This window comes from Lepidochelys olivacea (genome assembly GCF_965140295.1).
Source record: "Lepidochelys olivacea isolate rLepOli2 genome assembly, chromosome: 16".
NCBI lineage: Eukaryota > Metazoa > Chordata > Testudines > Cheloniidae > Lepidochelys > Lepidochelys olivacea.
The window spans coordinates 18982773-19001847 of record NC_140426.1 but is presented as its reverse complement, the minus strand read 5'-3'; the positions used below and the strand labels follow the sequence as shown (position 1 = coordinate 19001847).

General features: G+C 48.3%; 1 protein-coding gene across 2 annotated transcripts; it reads right to left on the bottom strand.

The window, feature by feature from the left end:
* Window positions 1-215: 215 nt before the first annotated feature.
* CACFD1 (calcium channel flower domain containing 1) lies at window positions 216-19058 on the bottom strand. 2 transcript variants are annotated; one of them, XR_014714304.1, is made up of 6 exons: window positions 18672-19058; window positions 12155-12227; window positions 11031-11156; window positions 9011-9118; window positions 6755-7198; window positions 216-1551 (listed from the first exon to the last, which is right to left on the bottom strand). XR_014714304.1 is itself a non-coding variant. In XM_084649745.1 (5 exons), the coding sequence occupies exons 1-5, from the start codon at window positions 18793-18795 to the stop codon at window positions 7105-7107; spliced, it is 525 nt and encodes a 174-aa protein (XP_084505871.1). In that variant the 5' UTR covers window positions 18796-19058; the 3' UTR covers window positions 216-7104. The 2 variants fall into 2 exon arrangements, 1 of the variants encoding a protein (XP_084505871.1); XM_084649745.1 differs by having other exon boundaries at window positions 216-7198.
* Between the last annotated feature and the right edge of the window lie 17 nt (window positions 19059-19075).

The window sequence follows — 19075 nt, the reverse complement described above, 5'->3', positions numbered from 1 at the left end:
ATCACGTTGATTTGTAAGGAAAGGCTCTAACACTCCAGGGCAGCACCCTGCACTGCGGGAGACCATGCTGTCCTGATGACCCCTCCCAAAGCACAGCTCCCAGACACACACCAGGGAAATGCCCGTTCTTTTGTGCAGCGTCACTTGGAGTCTTACAAGCACAGTGATTTCAAAAAAGGCAGCAAGAGAGAGAGTTTTTCATATAAAAAGCTGCCACATTTTATTGCTAAAAATGCACATTACACCAGATGCCTAATAAACAGGAGTGAGACCAAATGCAGTCCACACAGAAAGGACCCTTAGAACAGAACAAAGAAAGGGAATAGAAACAAAAACTAAGAGCTAGTGCAGCTGCCCTACTGCAGGAAGACACATTAGGTGCAGACAATACTTTTGCTGTAGCTACAGACAGGTCCTTCTCCTGCCAGGGATTGTTCTAACAAAGTGGGCATGAGAGCTGGTTTTCTTCCCATGTTCAGCCACTGAAGGAGGCAGGGGAACGCCTCTCTTGGAGATGTATTGGCCCTCCCATCTTTGAGATTTCAGCTACACATGGTTAGCAACACCTTGCCACCACCATCCTCAGCAACATCACCACAGGGCTACCCCAGTCTCTTGCAGGCTGATGGTCTCACTATAGCACCAGCCAATACCCACACTATCCCTGGGTTAAACACAACCATGCCAGTAGCTTGTAAAGGTTTTGAACGGCAGCCCATACCAAAGGAAGTTGGAGTTTCCAGAACAGCAAAGACCCAGGTTTGGACTGACTGTCCAACCATTCATCCAGCCACATGAACACTGTATCCGCAGCTGACTCACTGACTTGCCTGCTCCCTTCCATTACTAGTACACCTCAATGCACTGGAACTGGGAGCAGAGGGAGGAAATTAAGGCATAGTACATTTGGGCTGGATATCAGGAAAGGTTTCCTAATACTGAGACCTCCTGTATTAGACTGGAGAACAGTCCCCACGGTCAGCGGTGGAACTCCCACCAGATGAGACATTTCACACTGCATGGGACAGATGAGTAGAAGGTAGAGATGGGTCAAAACCAGAATTCCAGATCCAAACTCCTCTGAACTTCAGGAAATTTCAGATCCAGACCCAAACTTTGCAGCTCAGGCCCGTATCTACCATGCACTGGCTAGGGTTTGATTAAGTGTGACCCAGCACTAAGGGTTCCCTGCAGCTCTCACTTGAGTCACGGATGCTCAGCACCTTTGGAAGTCCTGCCCAAGACTTCTTCCATCTCAAATACATACGGACCAAATCCTGAAGTCTCTGAAATGCTCATGGAAGCCAGTGGGCATTTTGCCTGAGTCAAGAGTGAGTGAGGCCAGAGCAAGAACCTCAGAATTTGGCCTAAGGGAGTTCTGCCTGAGTATAAAACTGGGAAGGATGGTGGGTTGTTCTCTATGATGAGAACTTTATTCTTTGAGTGTAGCTTCTTTTCCTTTATACCCACGTTGGTCCACGTTCTTCTATTAAGTTCAAAGTCTCAGAAATCACAGTGGCTCTTTCCGGAGGTAGAATGGTCTTTTATTCACTGCATACACAAAGAATCAAGTAATTAGTCTTACAAAACCAGCACTCGCCACCTTCTAGAGCAGCAAGGCCTGGATACACAGTATAAATGAAGCTTCAATTCTTCCCTTTAATGCCCAGTGTAAAATTGTCCCAGATGAAAATGGAGCTTGCAAATACAGTGCTGTCACCTTTTATGAATAAAATAGATGAGAGATTAGTAACTTTGCTTACGCCGTGCAAATGCACTTTGGGAACGAGAATTGCCCAGACAGCACTGTGTCTGGTGGTGGTGTGCACATTTGCACCCAGTACCTATGTATCGTTCGTTTGCAATGCCAAGCTCTTTGTAGCCAATGAATTCCCATCTCTCTGTAATTTGCACATTATACAACCTCCTGCCCTCTGGTCAGTTCTCTCCCGAGAGGCCTTTCCAGCATGACCTAGCGCACACAGAACACAGAGGTTCCTTGTCTGTAAAGACCCCTTGAAGTGTGGGCCTTCAGCCTACGCATCACCAGTGTCTGAAGGGTTAGCGTCAGGGTTGGACTGAGACTGTGTACTCCCTGGGCCAGGTACTGGAACTTCATCTATGCTTGTACAACTCCCAACCCGCTGACAGTGCTCAGCAAGTACTATTAATAACCACCCAGCACTGGGAATGGATCTACTCACTACTGTATTCATAATGTTATCTTCAGGGTTTTATCTACACCCCCAAAAGTAATTGCTTATCCATGCTAGGATCAGAGCCAGGCTAACTACAACTGTGTTTACTGCTGCTGCTCCTAAAAGCCCTTTATGTGGCACGTCTAACACAGAATTCAGCAGGAAGGAGGGTTGTCAGCCTGCTGAAGTCTACAACCATGATAACAACCATCACAGGGTCATCTGCAGCACGAAGAGGGGCTTGGGCTTTAAAGCCCGAGTTTCCAAAAGGATCCACTAATTTTGGGTGCCCCAGGCTGGTCCTGAAGTCAGTGAGATCTGTGGGTGCTCAGCAGCTCTGGAAATCAGGTCCTAGGTGTCTCGAGACACCCAAATTTAGTGGACACTTGAAAACTCTGGCCAAAGACTTGTACTCCATCCTTACAGAAACCTCCTTATGGCTCCAATTCATGTGCTTAACTCGGAGCCTGTTCTTAAGGCTCATTGAAGTCAGTGGGACCTAAGCACATGCCTAAGTGCTTTGCTGAATTGGGGCCTGACCCCAGACACTGGGGCTCAGAGCACAGGATGATCTCATGAGACTTCCTACCGAGGTCTGGGGTAGTTTTGCCTTTGACACCAATGGAAGCAAGATCAGACCATGCAAGCTGGCCAATCTTAGTAAATACTGTAAAGGTCAAAAGGCGCTCGGACGTTTTTGTAACAGGGGCCTTCTGAAAACCCCGTACTGACAGGAGTCTAGGCACAGCATGGTGAATGAAGGACCTTGTCCCTTCACTGGCTTACTTCTGTGGGTGTAGATTAGACTCAGTGTTATTCTATCGCATCTGCGTTGCTTTTAATTTCCTTTTATTAAGGCTACTACTCACAGAACAAAGCAATCACCACTAATTTATGCCAGCAACTATGTGCTTTACTCTGCGATATCCTTCTACTGAATGCGACTCTAACTTCACCAAACCCCATTGAAATCAACAGTGCAAGTGTCCCATTTACTCAGTGGGACATTACACTTTTTTTTTTTAAATCTAGTAAAGATTTTGCATAGGGACACTGTCCAGACTGCTCAAAGGACAGGGCTGCTGTCACATGACAGGCTCCATCACAGTTTTATTCTGAGGTATCCTTTAAACACAGAATCACTGTATGGTATCCATGCCATGAAGGGCCCACTGACATTAGTGGTACAAGTTATCCAGGGTGCCGTGCTACCTAGTAACACAAACACCCCGGAAAGTCAATGCTCCATGTGCAGGAAGGTCCATGTACGGTAACGCACCTCGAACACAGAGCTGGTGGCTCAAACATGGGATCGGACCCTTTATTAAACTCAGTGGCATCTGGGTTGACAAGTCACAGAGCGTGATGTAAAGTGATGGAGGCACTAAGAGCCTAGGGAGAGGGGACAACAAAATAGCTGCTGAAGACTGAGCTGCAGGGACACATGCGTGTCTGTGAGTCTGTCTGTCTGACTGTGCAATAAACCCTGTGCTAGATTCTCGGCTGGTGTAAATCTGCAAAGCTCCTTTGACTTTAATGGAGTGACACCAATTTGCACCCGCTGAGGCTTTGGCCCCGATAACCTTAGGAGGCACCGTCAGCTCACCCTACAATACACACACTCATGCCTTCCAGCAAAATAAAACCGGCAGTCTGATTTTCCCACAAGCCAGGGCCCAACCCTGATCCCACTGAGGTCAGTGGAAGTTTTGCCATTGACCTCAGTGACTATAGGGTCTGTGCTAGCCACAACGGTATCTGAACTGGATTGTTCAGCCATCCTGTGAACACAACTTAAAAAGATCATGTCACACGCTGACTGCAGCTGGAAGGCGACAGGTCATCTGGTCGGTGAATCCCTTTCCTGAGTGTGTAATAAACAGCCCCTCACTCTAAAGGCTGAAATAGTAGTTCAGAGCATTTTCTTACAGTAGCTAGGGCTCCGCTCTTTGCCCAGAGAGAGACCTGAAATTAAACAAAACAGGCCCTTGAACTATGGCGAAACACTGTCCTCTGTGAAATAGTGTTTCCTTCTATGTCCCATGAGAACAGTCCCAGCAGAAGTACTTAAATACCCCAAAATAAATTATTCTTCCTGTTCCCAACCAGAACAAAAAGCAACAGAGTAAAACAAAACAATAAATTCAATGTAAACCTATGATCAGAACAGAGTGTAGGGGTCAGGGTTGAGAATAGAGGGAACTGGACTTTGAGAATGATCCATACCCTCCAGAAGAGAATCAAACGGAGAATGCGATTAGGGCACCGTTTATGTAGCCTGTTGTATGGAAGAAGTGCATTGTGTAGTCCACCCAGTACAAAAGTGGTGAATGTGGATTTGATCCTGCACCACAGATGTCAATGGGAGTTTCACCACTGAGCTGAATGGGAGCAGGATCAGAGCCTGTGTGCCCAAGTAGAAAGTGGGTATGATGTATGTTAATTACTAAAGAGCCTTTTATTTTTTTTCCTGTCAGGAAGATCCCAAAACTGCACCACCGAGAATCCTCAAGCCCTGCTCTAAAATGTAGCCACCTCTGGGGTAGCACCCGGCAGCAGTTTAACAGTGCACAGCAAAAGGGTAAAACAGGAAGTGACAAACAATTGAATTCATTTGGTTACATCTGTAGGATGTGTAAAGACTTCTCAAGTGCCGTGTACAGTTATAGCTTATTAAAACCCCAAAGCAATTATGTTGCCTTTTTCTTCTGCGAGCTAAGAGCCACATTTTGCCCTCAGCTAAACCAGTGTAACTCCAGAGTCATCCGCTGAGCTCAGTGGAATTAATCTGGATTACTCAGAGCGCAGAATCCGGGCTAGAGTTCCAAGGCACCAGGTTAGAAGTAATGTTCTTTTTCTCTGCGCTTTGTCTAGTGGCTCCAGGACAGGATGAGGCCTTTACTTTCCCAGTTTAAAAGGAAATCAAACGGTCACAAAGCATGCTGTTGGAGGCAACAGCTGCAAACAGTATGTAGTGTCTAGCTGGACTAGTCAGAGGGTCCATTTACAAGCACTGCCTCTTTAAAATAGCAGCAACTTAGGATAGAAAAGTTAACTAGGGGAGAACAATACAAGCTGGAGTGGGCTGTCAGTGTCCATGCTGCTGCATGCAATGAATGCACCTCACTGTGCAAAAACACTACAGCCTGCCAGGGTACCCCCTCAGTGACACATGATGATAGGACAGGGGTGTATGTGTGTGTGCGTGTGTGTTAGAACATTAGGAGAGCAGGCCACAAATTCCACGGTATAAAGTGAGTTGGTTCATCTTCGAGAATCCTAAGCAAACTTTACCAGGAGGATGCAGCGTCGAACGCTTCCCAGATCTGAGGCGTCTCAACGTTGCAGGGAAAAGCATGCCACCTGCCCACACAGCAACAATATGGGTGGCTGAAAGCCACCTGCTTTTTGGCATGAGCCTAAATGCTAATATTGTTGCGGGACAGAAAAAAAGAATATGTCCCACATCCATAGGTACCGACTCTGCGTGGAGAGGCAGTAGGAGCAAGAGCACCTAAGGAGGTTTAAGATTCCAAATCAGAATCTGGGCACCTGAGCAAGGGACCTTCCTTCATACCAGTTAACGTAAGTCACAGTTTAAATGGGCAGGACTAGCAAAATCCTGCTCAGCTCAAGGAATGTTACCCTCATTTCTGATGAGGGAAAGAAATTCTTACTCCCCTTTTCCTCCAGTGAAAGGGTGAGTGGTAACAGGAGAAAAAAAAATCCCTACGGAGACAAACTGAGGAGCTGATCTGGTTCAAGACCTCTGTACAATGCAGCTGCTGCCTGCAGCTATACTCAGAGGGATGTGGAGGTTGTGCTTTACACGCATTAAGACCTGATCCAAAATCCATTCAAGATTGCGAGAGTGTCTCCATTAACTTCTGTGGGCTTTCGATCAGGTCTCCGGCAGGTCTGTTATTGTCTTAAGTTACTTTTGTGCTCTCAAAGGTGTTTTGCTAAACAGCAGTAATTCCTGACCTAACTGCCCCTAATCTAAAATCCTAAAATAAAGCAACACCAAGGATCAATTAGTTCCTAACACAATCCATTCAGGCATCTGCATTGTTGTATATCGTTAAACCCTAGATTAGCATAGTACACCCTTAAAAATCTGTACCACAGAGCACCACTAAAGACTTGTAATGCACAAAAAGCCAGACTTTAACCCTGTCGGAGCCAATGGGCAACCTCCCAATCACTTCAGTGGGACCAGGAACTGGCCCCATAGTGCACTCTGGAAAGGGGGGAAAGCATCTCAGTTGGGAGGGTAAGAGCTTGCCCAGTGTTCCTAATTCATCTTTCAGAAGCCAGGTATCCATATTGCAGGGCTCCTGAGCTTCCGTGATTGGTACATCTTCCATCTCTTCTCAGGCAATTCCCAGACTAGCCCCCAAGTGAAATCGTGGCCCGCTACATGTTCTCCAGCAAAAACCCCACTGTACATCACGATCCCCCATGGTGAACCAGGCACCTTGCTGAGGAATGGGTACATGCTATCAGCTTTGTCGAGCAGCACTTGAAGAGTCAGCTGAGATTTAAGTCACACGCACCTGGTGGCAAAAAGGGATTTTCAGATCTTTGGTGCTGGGTATAACCTGGGCTGGGCAGGGCAGCTAATCACACAGGAGGCTTCTTCCCAGTGAAACCTGCGTCTTCCAGTTGCAATGTGCAATACTCACAGACTGAGACGCCTCCATCTGAGGCTCTTTCCAGATTATTTTGGAAGGCAAGGTGCCACCTCCTGCCCCTTGGAATTCTAGTTGCTGCAGTGTTTGGAAAGTTCACCAAGGAATTGATAGAAGAGTGATCAGATTCATGTCAGAAGGGATTTCCACGGTGTTTTTAAAGTCTCAGTGTCAGCAGGAAGTGGCTCCACAGGAGGTTTACCCAGGAGGGAATTCTACAGCACCTGCCCCTCCAGAGTCCCCGTTAGCTTCTCCTCATCCGCTTGCTTCTGCTGTTGCTGGATTCTTGCATAGGAAATGGCATCCCCTCTGCAGAGAGAAGGGACAGCATTAGAAGATAAGCTATTTGGAGGCAAGACTGTCCTCTATGTGTGTGCAGTGCCTAGCACAAGGCAGCCCTGATCCAGAGTGGGACCTCTTGGTGCTACCGGAGTCCAAAGAGTAAATAATAACTACAGTGAAAAACTCAACAGTCAACAAGGTACGACAGGCAGGTGAGGAGGACTGGGAATGAAAGGAACAGCCCGTTACTGGCTCCTTAGGCGTTTGGGTCTGCTCCCACTGGAATCAGTGGGTGGAGTTTTACTATTGACCTGATCAGTTGCAGAATCTAACCCCATCTGAATAGATCTGGCTTTTGGGCTGGGATTTGCCGTCATCTCAGCCAGGGCAATTTAACTCCACAACTGAAGTTTTGTAAACAACAAAAGGCAAAGATTTATAGAGCCTGGGTCACTGAGAACTGCTCTCAGCTGTGATTTTCATTTAATGCCAGTGAAAACGTGTTTTCACATGGGGTTGTAAACGTTCTGCAGCAGCGTTTGCAGCCCAAATGCCGGCTTAGCACTAGAAAATGAAACTAACCAGAAATGTTAAAGTGAAGCTAATGGGAATTTCCTTTGGGTTGCAGAAAGCAAACGAACAGCATAAAAGAAAATCAGAGGGGCAAAATTCTGCTTTAATAATATAAAGCATGGTGAGGCAAGGAGATTTTTAAACACACCCACAAGATTCCAAACCTGAAAAGGTCCCTTTACATGCTGGGAAAATTCTTTATTGGTATATTGAAAGCTCCCACCTGTGAATTTAGGGCTGTGACAGGGGTGTCCACCCCACACAAGGCCTGAGAAGGTTAAAAAGGGCCAATTAACATTGTAAGCTGCACCAGGAGGAGTGCCAGGGCTGGATAAAGCCTAGCTGAAGATGAAGCCCGGCTAGGCTTTTACAAAGCCAGGAAGTTGAGCGCAAGAGGAGGCTGCAGGGAGCAGCTGTGCAGTCACTCCCTACAGAGAATGGGAGTTGTCTAGGGACAAGGAGGCGTCGTGGGGGGAAAGTAAGCCCTGGAATCCCACACTGGACTACAGAGACTGGCAAGGAGCCACAGGGAGTGTAGGAAGCTCAAGCTGGCAAACCCAGAGGTGGGCCCAGAGACAGAGAAGTGAGGGAGGAAGGAGCTCAGGGAAACAGGAACCGTCTGAGTTTGATCAGACCATGGTTGCAAAAAACAGAGTCCCTGGGCTGGAACTCAAAAGTAGCAGGCAGTTCCCCTACGAGCCACTGGGCCTGGGCTTGGACTTGGACTGGAAGACTGCCTGACATGGCACACAGACAGCCTGTCCAGTGGGACTTTGAACCCCTGGAAGGGGAGGACTAAATCATGATCCGACCAGAGGGCTGAGTCACGAAGAGGGAGCACTCCAAGTCGCAGAGAGAGAGAGAGAGAGAGGCAACAGTGCGAGAAACCTATGGAAAATGGCACCAGATGCAGCGAGAACTAATCCCCAGCCCCAAAGAGGCACCCCAGCAGTGAATGCACCCCATTACAAGGATGCTCTGACCCTGGCTCTCCTAGTGTGCTCAGAAAGATGTTCACTTTCTAAAGATACGCTCTCCATGAAACACTCTTAGCCCCCAAATCCTGCCACACAAACTGTTTGCACGAACCTCGACTGCTGTAGGTATATTTAAATACCACCCACGCAGGCCCCAGTCTCACCACACTGACTGCCCAGCCTCCCACCAGCCCCGCTGAAGACCAAATGGCTCTGCTGCAGAGAGCCAGGGTCGCAGGGCCAGCCTCACCGCTGTACTGCATGTGAAATAAAGCACTTTCTTCCTTACTTTTTGCCAAGCGCCGACAAGCCATACAGCACTCCTGTTGCAAAAGCAATAGCATTTCCCAGTAACGTGGTCAGCGTCAGACTGAGAATGACTGGAAACACGGCCATCCTGGGGGAGAGAAACAACGTCAGCCACGAAACAATCCCCATGGGGCTCCCCTGTATGCCCCTGTTGGAAATTACTTCCCTTGGAAGTTTACTCAGAGTTCCCATGACTCAGTTAGCACACACACATATTTCTTTATTAGTTCAAAGGCCGCTTAGTGTTAACTTCACCCACAACGTCAGTGCACACTTGTCTTCTATATCCCAACAGCAACACAGCTACGAGTACCGCCCAAAATACTCACATCAGATCCAGGCCCAGGAGGCTCCTGCCTGTCATGGTGTAACTCCAAAGGGCTAAGGAAAAAGCTCTGACAAACAAACTTCTGAAAGCCTAACTTCTTCTACACTACAGCAAACAAGTTAAGTACTGCCGGTTACTGGACCTTCACCAAAGACAGAAAAGGCAGGCTAAGGGCTACACCCTGTACATGATGTCCAATGAATCATGCTTTCTCTAGTTCCTAAGCCTTACATAAGATAGAGCTGATATTTCCAGGGTCACTACACCTTTAACCCAGACAAGTCTTCTTTCAATTTTATTCTCTTATTCACGCTTTAAGCCTATGGCTCACGCGAAGATTCAAACTCGGTCCCATAATCAGGGGTCTACTAAATTCACAGCCATGAAAATCATGTCATGGACCGTGAAATCTGGTCTCCCCCCGTGAAATCTGGTCTCCAGCCGCTCAGCTGGGAAGGCAGAGCAGCAAGTGGCGGCTGCTGCCCGGTGCCCAGCTCTGAAGTCAATGCCACCCACCAGGAGCAGTGGAAAAGTGAGGGTGGCAATACCGCAACCCCCAACAGGCTTGTGACCCCCGTTTTGGGTCCGGGCCCCTAGTTTGAGAAACGCTGCGAAGAAATCACACTTTTTTTGAGTACCATATCCGTGAAATTTGCTATTTATGCCATGGCCAACCCATGAAAACTGTGATTTCTCCGCGATTTCAGTAGACCCCTACCCAATGCAGGCCCCAGTTTCTACCAGCTGGGAGTGGCTGCACTCTTCCATTCCCTGGAAGCAATGCACGTGCTCTCTGTGACGCCTGGACTGACCTCTCCGCTAAGGGCCAGATTCTGCCTTGATTCCTGCTGAATCCAGCACAGCACCCTCCTCACAGGGTTGGGCTGAACCGTGGCTCCTCCACCCACAGGCCAGCCAGTGCAGCTGGGCTGGCACAGGGTGGGCAGTGATCAGCTGCTACTCAGACTATTTCCCTCTGAAAGCAAGGGGAAAGCAGGGCCGAAATTGTGAGCACAGTCCCTTCCCTGGGCTGGCGCGGCTATGCGGAGCCCCTTCCTCAGGGCTTTGCCCTTAATGTGCCTGAGGTTCACAGACTGAAAAGCTCAAGGACCTGATTATGACCTCCCTGAGACTGGTGTAATTTCAAATCCTCCAGGGCAGGGATGGTCTATTTCCTGGTTCACATCCGATGAAGTGAGCTGTAGCTCACGAAAGCTTATGCTCAAATAAATTGGTTAGTCTCTAAGGTGCCACAAGTCCTCCTTTTCTTTTTCCTGGTTCTGTCCAACACCCAGCACAATAGGGACAATGGCTCTGGCTAGCCACCCAAGTCCAAGCCTGTGTGACCCCCTGGGTCCAAACTCAGGTGGCTAGCCTGAGCCGCTGGCAGGGCTGCAACCTCTACACTGCTCTTCTTAGCATGGTAGTTCGAGAGAAGCTAGCGCAAGTCTGTCTGCCTGGGCCGGGAGGCTGCTTCCAGGGGCAGTGTAGACGTATCCCTAGCGTTCAAGGCCGAAAGGGACCACCAGATCCTCTCGTCCGTATATCACAGGCCACCAAACCCACCAATCAGGGCCAAAGCCCACTAAACCGCCCGTCCAACCCCTCTGCCAGCCTCGTTTTTGCCTGCCCCCTCTCCGGCCCACAGCTGGAGCCAGCCATCAGTCCTTACCCACAGTAGAAGGCAGCTTTTTGCCAGGGCCGCAGTTTATCCGCCCGCGCAGACACCGCGTTTGCAAATTCGATAAACTGGCAACAGAATGGAGCTTCGCACAGGAACAGGATAAAGGCATTTAACCTTCAAAACAAAGCAAAAGAGGGTTAAGCCATCAGCATGCTCCGGAGAGGGAACTCGAGTCTCCCGGTCGGGGTCCCATTCACACATCTGTCAATGAGCCGAACAGCTCCGATTCTTAACAGTCAGAGAGATTTTATTACCTGGGGCCAGATTCTGCCTCCTCCTCTGCTCCAGTGGCCACGTGGGACTCCCCCTTTCAGACAGGGACCCCCCGGGTGGCATGGAGCCAGTGTAGTGCGCTCCAGCAATCCTGAGGAAGGGGGATGACCCTGGCGAACAAGCTAGGCAGGGTAAGTTAGAGACAGCGCCACCCCTCAGTTGCATGGAGCATGAAACTCTAGCACAACCGAGACTCATGCCCTGAAAGCCTAGCTCAGCAGCCATGTAAATGGGGGCGTAAGTTACAGGTTGGTCCAAACTGGGTGAAAAGGCCCAATCCGCACACACTTGACCTTACACTCTCCTGTTAATCTCCTGCTGCACATCCCCTCCATGAGTGGCAGGTTACACTGCTTTACTGCCTACTCCCCACGTGTCACTTGGGCAGTTTAGGTCACCAGGGCAGCTACTTCAAGCCGTATCTGGCCCGAAGCCTTGCTGGTGATCACCAGGGTTTGCGCACAAGCTTTGTGGCGGCAGACATAGAAGCCTGTACGACATCTGCAACCGATGGCGCTTCAGGAAGGGACCCCGCTTATTTGCATGCAGGATGCCCGTTTTATTCTGGAAAAGAGTCTCCGGATAGTGGCAGACGGCAAGACCGGGGAAGATCAGTACACTAGGCTAACCCCAGCTGCCTCACACATCAGTGAGGGCGAGACCCTCACGTCCCATGAGACAGACAGTGATCTCTTGCAGCGGTAGGCAGCCATTACAAAATGCAAGTGCAGAGTTATTTGCCCACAAAACGCAGCTCTACCGCCTGCCACTGCTAAATGGTGATTCAAAAGTGGAGACCAGCAGCGCTGGGGCAAAGAGGGAAGAACAAGCGTACTTACATCATCCACACCCCAGCCGCTATGTTCAGGGGGTTGATGGTCACGCAGTTCCAAAGGCCGGCAAGTGCACAAGCTTAAAAGCAAAGAGATTGATTTTAATTCATGTGAAAAATAAACCATGAAGCACACAGAGGTGGCAGTGTGATCTAGTGGACAGAACACTAACCTAGCAGGTAGGAGATCTGGGTTCGAATCCTGGTTCGGTCACTGACCTGCTGCGTGACCTTGGGCAAGTCTCTGCACCTGTGCTTTCCCTCTTCAGTCTGTATTAAACTCCCTAGGTCAGGGATTATCTCCCATTACTTGTATGTACAACATCTAGCACAATAGGGCCCTGATTTCAATTGCCACCTGTAGCCTCTACTATGATATGAATAACAACTACGTATACCAATCCACACTGAAGGGGAGAGATAATGGCCAGAATGATTGGGATGTAGGAGATAGGCTCGGCTCCCAATTTGGCTAAGACAAGAACACGGGGTGCCTTTGGCTTAGGACACTCGTCCTTCAGGCTTGTGTTTCTATGGACGTTCAGGGTTACACAGAACCCCAGTGTGTTTGCTTTTAAATTAAGTCATTTTAAGGGAGCCTCTGTTTTTATTTGCTGAAGAATCTCGAGTCATGTGTAACTGGCCCCGAGGTAAACAACAAGCTACTTTGAAATGAAAAAATAGCTGCAGTCTGCAACAAACTGAAGGCAGAAACAAGAACTAACAAATGGGCCAAATTCCTCTCTCATCTACAGCGCTGTAAATTCAGAGTGATTCCTCTGGAGTCATAGGGACTTATCCAGAGATACTCTGGACACACATGAGTGGAACCCAGAGCAGAACCTGGCCCTCTTTCTGAAGATATGGAAGCAGTTGTTTGACAAAACAAGCCTCAAAATAACCCACGAGGCCTTGAGTATGTAATGCAAGAAGAGGAGCCAGCAGGCAGTTTGTGAGCCCGCAGTGCATGCATTTACCTAGCAGCTCATTAAACTTGCAAAATGTCACCTGCATTTGATACAGTCAGTCTCCTCAATTAACAATAAGAGGCTACCTTTATGCCCAGGGTAACCAGAGCCCAGGTGTGGAGGAGGGGCTGCATGGCCTGAGTGTAGGACAGAATCAGCGGCTGGCTCAATAAGAAATAATGACACTAAACAAAACTCCAGCTAAAATAGGGTCTCTAAAGGTTAGTATAGAGGGTGCTGGTTTTTGTAGCCCATGCAATGCAAATGACTGGTGTCTCTCACAGCAACCACACACCACACAACAGAACCACTAACCCAGGAACCTATCCTTGCAACAAAGCCCGGTGCCAACTGTGCCCACATATCTATTCAGGGGACACCATCACAGGGCCTAATCACATCAGCCACACTATCAGGGGCTCGTTCACCTGCACATTTAACCAATGTGATATATGCCATCATGTGCCAGCAATGCCCCTCTGCCATGTACACTGGTCAAACTGGACAGTATCTACGTAAAAGAATAAATGGACACAAATCAGATGTCAAGAATTATAACATTCAAAAACCAGTCGGAGAACACTTCAATCTCTCTGGTCACTCGATTTCTGACCTAAAAGTGACTATTCTTCAACAAAAAAGCTTCAAAAACAGAGTCCAAGGAGAGACTGCTGAATTGGAATTAATTTGCAAATTGGATACAATTAACTTAGGCTTGAATAGAGACTGGGAGTGGTTGAGTCATTATACAAAGTAAAACTATTTCCCCTTGTTTATTCCTCCCTCCCCCCCACCCCCCACCAACTGTTCCTCAGACGTTCTTGTTAACTCCTAATGTGCTGGAAACGGCCCACCTTGATTATCACTTCAAAAGGTTTTCTCTCCCCCCACCCCACTCTCCTGCTGGTAATAGCTCATCTTAAGTGATCACTCTCCTTACAATGTATATGATAAACACACATTTTTTCATGGTCTGTGTGTATATAAATCTCCTCACTGTATTTTCCACTTTATGCATCCGATGAAGTGAGCTGTGGCTCACGAAAGCTTACGCTCAGATAAATTGGTTAGTCTCTAAGGTGCCACAAGTCCTCCTTTTCTTTTGGCGTCTCTCTGTATTTGAAAGCTGTGACCTACTCAGCGTTAAAGATTTCCATAGGTGAGAGTCCACAGGGGTCATTGCCCTGCCTGTGGTGTGTCTCGTGTGGTTGTACCTCATCTTAGAAAACAGAGAGCAATGTGGGGGAGTTTTTAAAGCAATCATTAATGAACCCTCACAACCCACTATAATTAGCACCTTCCACATATGGGGAAACTGAGGCACAGGATGGCAAATTGACTTGCCCAAACTCACCCAGTGAGTCAGTATCACACTGAGAACTCAGGACTTCCTGTGCTCTGCCGTTGGAGCCCACCCTTTGGGAAACACTAAGCAGTACGATTTTCTAAAAGGGTCTGTTAGGGGTATTTCAAGGAGACTAACACATTCCAAAGATAATGAAGACTCAGTGTGAGAGGTCAGCCGGGGAGAAGAAAAGTCAAAGGAGAAATAATAACAACTCTTATCTAGTGCTGCTTTACAATGGAGGTATCATTATCCCCATTTCACAGATGGGGAAACTGAGGCACAAAGCAGTGGCGTGACTTCCCCAAGGTCACTCAACAAACCAGTGGCAGAGCCCGGTCCAGCACCAGGGTCTTCTGAGGCTCAGTCCAGTGCCCTATCCCCTAAGGATACATGCACTCAGAGGAAATGGAAACAGCCCTCAGGGTTCAGGAGATGACTTATTCTAATCTTCCTAAACTATCTGCTGATGAGACATGTGTGCGCTCCCACTGCAACCAGAGCTCCAGGCAGGGCTAGTGGAACCAGCTGCTGGCACAAGGACAGGGCATAGACAGCTCTACTGCTTGTCCTTGATACATCTTAGCAGATAAAAGCACCAGATTGTGAGCAGGGGAGGTGGGCAGTTAAACCCAGAGCTTCAGGCACTCACGCTGCCCACAAGAAAGTGCATGATTATCATAAGTAGGAACCACTTAACAGCCACATAGCATCTGTCATCCGAAAGCACTTTCAAACCGATAGACCAGTTATATACAGGGATCACTTCACCCACCACAGAAACACAGCTTCCTCTGGAGTGGAACACAGCAGCTGATATTCACCACTCACAGCAACACTACACAACAGTGTAGGACAGGAAATTTAGAAAGCTCCCACATTCAGCTGAAAGCACAGAGAGAATTTAGAGGGCAGAATGCTATAATCCGAGCACAAATTTGGACTAGATATCAGGGCTAATAAATTCTTGGAATACATTTGAAAACAATTATGGTTTGGGAGTTCTTTGTTATGAGGACCCACCCCCAAAACAAACCTGACTGCAGAATGCCTCTGTACAACTCTCAGCTAAGCAAGAGGTTGTTTTAGCCCTCAGTGTACCAGCACCCGTGACCAAACTGTTCTTTCACTCTTGTTGATGCCAAGGGGGAACAAAGAGCTGTCAGCCGAGATTTCTTTTCCAGTTCTAGGCCACGGAGAGCTTTTCAATTATGAAAACGTCTGCTGGGATTTGTGGTGTGGAAGACGGACAGGTCTGGTGCTTAGTCAATTAACTAATTTGCTGAATGGCAAAGGAGCATCCAGAGAACGTGGAGCTAAAATGAACTCTTAGCAGAAGAATTCACTCCTCTATAATTCATAGAATCATAGGACTGGAAGGGTCCTCGAAAGGTCATCTAGTCCAGTCCCCTGCACTCATGGCAGAACTAAGTATTATCTAGACCATCCCTGACAGGTGTTTGTCCAACCTGCTCTTAAAAATCTCCAATGATGGAGATTCCACAACCTCCTTAGGCAATTATTCCAGTGCCTAACCATCCTGACAGTTAGGAACCTTTTCCTAATGTCCAACCTAAACTACCCTTGCTGCAATTTAAGCCCATTGCTTCTTGTCCTATCCTCAAAGGTTACGGAGAACAATTTTCTCCCTCTTCCTTGTAACAACCTTTTATGGGCTTGAAAACTATCATTACGTCCCCTCTCAGTCTTCTCTTCTCCAAACTAAACAAACCCCATATTTCCAATCTTCTCTCATAGGTCATGTTTTCTAGACCTTTCATCATTTTTGTTGCTTTTCTCTGGACTCTCTCCAATTTGTCCACATCTTTCCTGAGCCCCAGTCACCTGCTCCAACCAACAGACAGTTCTGTCTCTAATACATTTTGGGCCAAGTTCAGGTATCAGCAGTCACAGCTTCGCTGGGGCTGAATCTCCTTATGCTAGCATTTGAAACCATTACAATACAAACCCCTTTTGCATTTGAATGAATCTGGCATTGTATGAACAAACTCTCCTTTTAGCAGCCTGGATACAATCAACTAAAATACGAATAAATTGGTTCCATTTCTTAGTGACCCACAAAGGCTAGAATCTTGTAGCAAATTGTGTTGTCTCCCTGCACTCTGGAAAACTGCCTTCTGTTATTTTGCTTCCCTGATATGAAGCTCTTTGAAAAGACATTGTTGTTAGTATGGGAGATTCAGAGAATTGTCCCTTCTGTTACCTGCCATTAACTTTGGCATTGGGATTCAGAGAACTTTGGGATTCAGAGAATTGTCCCTTCGGTTACCTATCATTAACCCTACTTGCCCAAGAGTCGCTCGGCATATTTTTTCCCTGCTTGGCAAAATCACAAGGAGAAGAAACTACCAGGTGTATACATGGATTTTCCAGCCTTCCTGGTTTGTTTGCAATACTGTTACTGATCACAAGAGGCTGACCACAACTCTTGCCAAATCTGACGTTTGTTGGACAGCCCCAGCACCTGGAATCATGTGAATAGGTGAGACTCTCAGCTTTCATGTTTTTAAACCAAGTACATTTCGAGTGCTCCTGGTTGCAGAGAAAAGCTGGAAATGTGACCCGAGTGTGCCCTAAATGCTCAGAAGCCAGAAGAACCCAAATGTCTTTTTTTCCCCAATTTCATGACTTTTAAAGCACACTGGTGATTTTTTAAAGCTTGAAGTTGGCAATGCTGTCCGTGGCACATACCAGCTGTCCCCTTCAGCTCTGCACCCTCAGCCCAGAGCATTTCTGTGGCCCCCAACCATCCCTTGCTAAAAACCCCAGCTCGCCAAGGACTGTATGCTGCACTGAAACTACAGAGGCTGGAGTGGAAGTCTCCAGGTAGCTCTCGCAGCACTCACAACCTGTGAGGTAGATTCCTCCTCCCAGCCCTGGGGAGACTCTTCAGCAAATTTCCTGACTGTATGCAAGATACGGAGGGCCTTGCAAGAAGCGCTGTGCACTCAGGTGAATTTCACCCAGTAGGAGCAACTCTGTTACATCCTTTCACCACACCAGGAATGCAGGTGCCAACTCTCAGCAACTGTGCAGCATGTTCTGAAGCCCCAGCCCGGCACACCCTCAGGTTAACAAACACGTTCTACACAGGCGAACAAAAGGAACTGAAGCAAACCTGCCACCCGTGCCGACACCAGAACAAGAGCCAACCGAGGAGGCGGAGACAGAGAAAGGGAATGGATGAAATGTTCCAGCACACACTGAACAAATCAAAAGTAGGTGCTTTCTCAGAGACACGCTCTCACTTCCCCAGAAGTGATGGGCTTGATGCAGGAACAGGCAGCCGGTGGAATTCTCCGGCCTGCGCTAGGCAGGAGGCCAGACACGGTGATCGTAACCGTCCCTTCTGGCTTTAAGATCTATTCATCTTGTCAAACCATGGAGCAGCACAACCCAATATGACCCAATGATGCCTTGACTCTTTCCATGGGAGATTGTTAATTTCAGGGGCAAGTATTTAACAAGCCAGCACAGTTCTCCTGCTTTGTTCCATCTCCCTTCTGTTTGTTTCAAAGATAAAATCCCTTATTAAAAAAAAAAAAAAAGGCCCAATATTATCCTTTTGGGGTCTCTATTCAGGGGTTAGTAATAACAGAAGCAAACACAGGTACACAAAACCACTGTGAAACCAGCAGATCAGCAAGGAAAAGAAAAAGTGGATATATATAAGCAACGAATGGTCAATAACAACAATGAACCAACCCCTGAGCCTGCAAACTGCACGCGGATTGCTTTGCCCATGCAGATCCCCATTCAAGTCCAAGTGCCATCCATCTGCCTGCTACACATTGCAGGATCGGGGCCTCACACCCTGTTTCCATTGCCTCCCAGGGCATTCCACCTGAAGGGGAAACGTCACAATTTGGCACAAGCGTAATAATTTATACGGAGAATGACGTTCCTCCACCAGGATCCCAAAGTGCTTCACAGTGAGGCCCAGGCGGGTTAAACAATGAAAGCGTGCACAACGTAGGCTCCGGTTAAAATCACTCTGATTCCCGCACCTAGACAATGTGCTTCTGGATCTTTGCCTGGCTGTGATCAGACAGACAGACAGATAATTGCTGCTCGGACCTTCATCGCCAGTCACTGGCAGGCGGGCACAGGCCAGCACAGCTGACCCAGGACGGCCCATCCCTGGAGGTTATTCCAGGGGCACCGGCAAGCAGGACCTTAGGGCTACTTACACACGCCCCCGATGACACCGGCGATCCTGCACAGCCACTTGTACCACCAGGTCATGTCATCGTCCGCCGAGGAGGCAGCCGGGGCAGGGGTTGCTTGTTGGAACTGATCCTCCTGGGAGCTCATTGTGTGGCCCCTCCTCAGGGGCTAGGGGCAGCCCCCCCTTTGCACCTGAGCCACAGCAGAAGGGGACCCCCCTTCCTCCCCCCCCCACACACAAACACCCAGAAGAGTCAGTGACAGCTCCTGACACCCGTCCTGCGGCGGGGCCCCTCACCACCGCCCCATGGAGCCGGCCTGGCCCCTGACAGCTGCTCTGTTCTTGCTGACAATGGAGAGCCTCTGTCCCCAGCAGCAGCAGTTTCCCCAGCTCCCTGCGTGCTGCATGATGGGTCCCCTCCCTTCC